The sequence below is a fragment of the Micropterus dolomieu genome, linkage group LG06, assembly GCF_021292245.1.
Source record: "Micropterus dolomieu isolate WLL.071019.BEF.003 ecotype Adirondacks linkage group LG06, ASM2129224v1, whole genome shotgun sequence".
NCBI classification, from domain to species: domain Eukaryota; kingdom Metazoa; phylum Chordata; class Actinopteri; order Centrarchiformes; family Centrarchidae; genus Micropterus; species Micropterus dolomieu.
The window spans coordinates 30,229,864-30,232,897 of NC_060155.1; the positions used below are offsets into that span (position 1 = coordinate 30,229,864).

The 3,034-nt window shown below is 47.3% G+C and overlaps 1 protein-coding gene across 1 annotated transcript in view; it reads right to left on the reverse strand.

Annotated features, from left to right (window-relative positions):
- Window positions 1-3,034, reverse strand: part of asap1a (ArfGAP with SH3 domain, ankyrin repeat and PH domain 1a) — a 28,594-nt gene that overhangs the window by 15,553 nt on the left and 10,007 nt on the right. Inside the window, exons 6-9 of the mRNA XM_046051180.1 lie at window positions 2,585-2,714; window positions 748-833; window positions 589-664; window positions 429-515 (exon numbers count right to left, since the gene is read on the reverse strand). Of these exons, the coding sequence (XP_045907136.1) occupies window positions 429-515; window positions 589-664; window positions 748-833; window positions 2,585-2,714 (379 nt within the window). The remainder of the gene's footprint in view (window positions 1-428; window positions 516-588; window positions 665-747; window positions 834-2,584; window positions 2,715-3,034) is intronic.

A 3,034-nucleotide genomic window follows, 5' to 3' on the forward strand; every position in this document is an offset into this window, starting at 1 on the left:
GAGAGAGAGAGAGAGGTCAAAGGTCAATAGATGAGATGGGCTGTTTTAGACACATTTCCAGATGAAGTTGTAAGATGCATCCATTAGACCCCGCCCCCGTTACATCCCGGCCAATCAGCTCTGCACAGGTGACAGCTGTTACTTCCTCGTGCTCGGTGCTGCTGGTCAGAAAATATCTGCTTCTCTGATAAAAAGTCAGAGCTACACGAAGCTAGTGGACAAAAACTACTGGAGGGGAGCCAAACTACGACTCCCAGGCCCAACAGCCAGCCAATCACAGAGCTTCTGACAGCTTATATTTATTAACAAAGTGTAAATAAAGGTTCTGTGTTCTGTCACATTCAGAGGTTCCATTAGATAAACAACTCGTCACGTTCCCGCCCTGCTAGACTCCGCCCCCCTTTGGCAGAGCCCTCCCAGGTGTGTACCTCCCTCTGGTCCAGCTGCAAGGAGCTCTTGATGAGGTCCCTGAGGGCCGTCAGCTGCTTCTTCTCCTCGTCTTGACTCTGTTTGATCTGTGGAGACAGCAGAGGTCACACCTGTGGGCTCACCTGGCGGCAGGTAGGTGGAACACATGCAGGGTCTTACATTGAACAGGTCGGCAGCCAGTTTCTCGATGTACTGCTTCAGTTTGTCGGCTGTTTTCAAACCGTCCTGAAAAAAGCTGCAAATAGGAAGACAAGACAGGAAGTTCAGTGAGTTTTCAAAATAAAGCCTGAGATTTAAAGCTGATGTCTCAGGTCTTACTTGCTCTGAGCGTGATAATACTTGATGAGGTTCTGCAGCAGGTCCACGCCCTTCTTGGTTTTAATCTCATTGACTTTGATCAGATACTGTTGGACAAAAAAATACAGCTGTCAATCACACCTGCAGCTGTCAATCAAACATGCAGCTGTCAATCACACCTGCAGCTGTCAATCACACCTCCAGCTGTCAATCACACCTGCAGCTTTCAATCACACCTCCAGCTGTCAATCACACCTGCAGCTGTCAATCACACCTGCAGCTTTCAATCACACCTCCAGCTGTCAATCACACCTGCAGCTTTCAATCACACCTCTAGCTGTCAATCACACCTCCAGCTGTCAATCACACCTGCAATTGTCAATCACACCTCCAGCTGTCAATCAAACATGCAGCTGTCAATCACACCTGCAGCTGTCAATCAAACATGCAGCTGTCAATCACATCTCCAGCTGTCAATCACATCTCCAGCTGTCAGTCAAACATGCAGCTGTCAGTCAAACATGCAGCTGTCAATCACACCTGCATCTGTCAATCACACCTGCATCTGTCAGTCAAACATGCAGCTGTCAATCACACCTGCAGTTGTCAATCACAAGTCTTAAAGGTCCCACATTATTCTCATTTTCAGTTTCACACTTTTATTTTGGGTTACTACTAGAAAATGTTTTAATGTTCAAAACACGTTATTTTTCTCTTCGTTGCTCCGGTTCTTCTTTTCACCCTCTGTCTGAACGCTCAGTTTTACCTCCTGTCTCCTTAACGCCCTCCTAAAAGCGCACTGTCTTCTGATTGGCCAACATCTGGAAGCCCCGAGGGGCGGTGCCTAGCTGCACAGCACTGACATGATGTCAGCTACAATGACTTAGCTTGAAAAACTGAATCTGATGAGTTCAATGTTTTAAAAAAATACAAATGACAAGAACCGGGCTGGAAAAAGAGACTGTTGCAGTGTTTTTATGGCGGCCGGGTCTCAAAAAACACAATTTTATAACTTTATTCTCTGGTTTTGGTGAAACTGGATCAGATTTTAAGGAGAAAACTTTGTCTGGTTTCCCATCTGATGTTCTCCGGCTGCTCTGCTGTTTCCTGATGGACAGATAGCTTTACTTTAGCTGCTACGTACTGCTAATGTTAGCTGCCACTAGTTAGCATGCTTAGTTAGCCGTGATGATTCTGCCCGGACTGGAAGCTCGGTGCTCCGGGGTGTGTTGGTGTTTCTACCTCTAACGTTAGTACAAAAGCTTTGGACCGCTGGTTCAGAGCCAGCTGATAACGGCAGCTAGCGGTTCCTGTAGCGTTAGCTACAAGTAAGGCTCATCACAGGGTGAAGGCAGAGCAGCTGGAGGGCGGGGCTGAGAATCCTCCATGACGTCATGAAGGGAGGCAAATTCAAATGGCATGTTTGCAAACACATTTACTGAAAGACTGAGCAGGAGAAAAAGAGAGAGGAGGTTTTTAGACACACTGGGACACATATTTAGGTTAAAAGGACATTAAAAGGTAACAAATCCTTTAAGTCAATTAAGAAAACTTCAAGTCTCAAGTCAATCAGGACAAGGACGAAGTTTGAAGTCCATTGAGTCCAAGTCTTAAGTTACATTTCAAAGCAATTAAGACAAGTCGGTTGAGACAAATCTCAAGTCAGGGTTCAAAAGTCTTTGAGGACAAGTTACCTGAGTCATTTCACAAGTCAGCTGAGACGGGTCTAAGTCAGGTGTGAAACCATAATGCTCGTTTTAGTTCCACTGCTGGTAATTGGTCAGTCTGAGGACTGTTCTGGTTCTGACTGTAATGAACACTGCATCCTGTAGGCGGCGCTGTCAGGACTCTGTGGTACCTCACACATCTGCAGCTGGAACAGCCTTCTTTCTTTCTCCATCTCTTCAGCGATTTCAGCTCCGGTGATTTCTGTTCGGATCATCCCGTGTTGTTTGGCGTGTTCTCGCTTCTCCTTCTCAATCTTTGTGCTGCAAAACACAGAGATCCACACCAGCGTTTAGAAAACTGTTCGCAGGATTCACATCAAAAAGTTTAGTACGGACCAAGCAGCAACTGGAGGGAAGACTTAAACCTGCGTCTTCTCTAGCAGCCAGCAGGGGGCGACTTAAACCTGCGTCCTCTCTAGCAGCCAGCAGGGGGCGCCTTAAACCTGCGTCCTCTCTAGCGGCCAGCAGGGGGCGACTTAAACCTGCGTCCTCTCTAGCAGCCAGCAGGGGGCGACTTAAACCTGCGTCCTCTCTAGCAGCCAGCAGGGGGCGACTTAAACCTGCGTCCTCTCTAGCGGCCA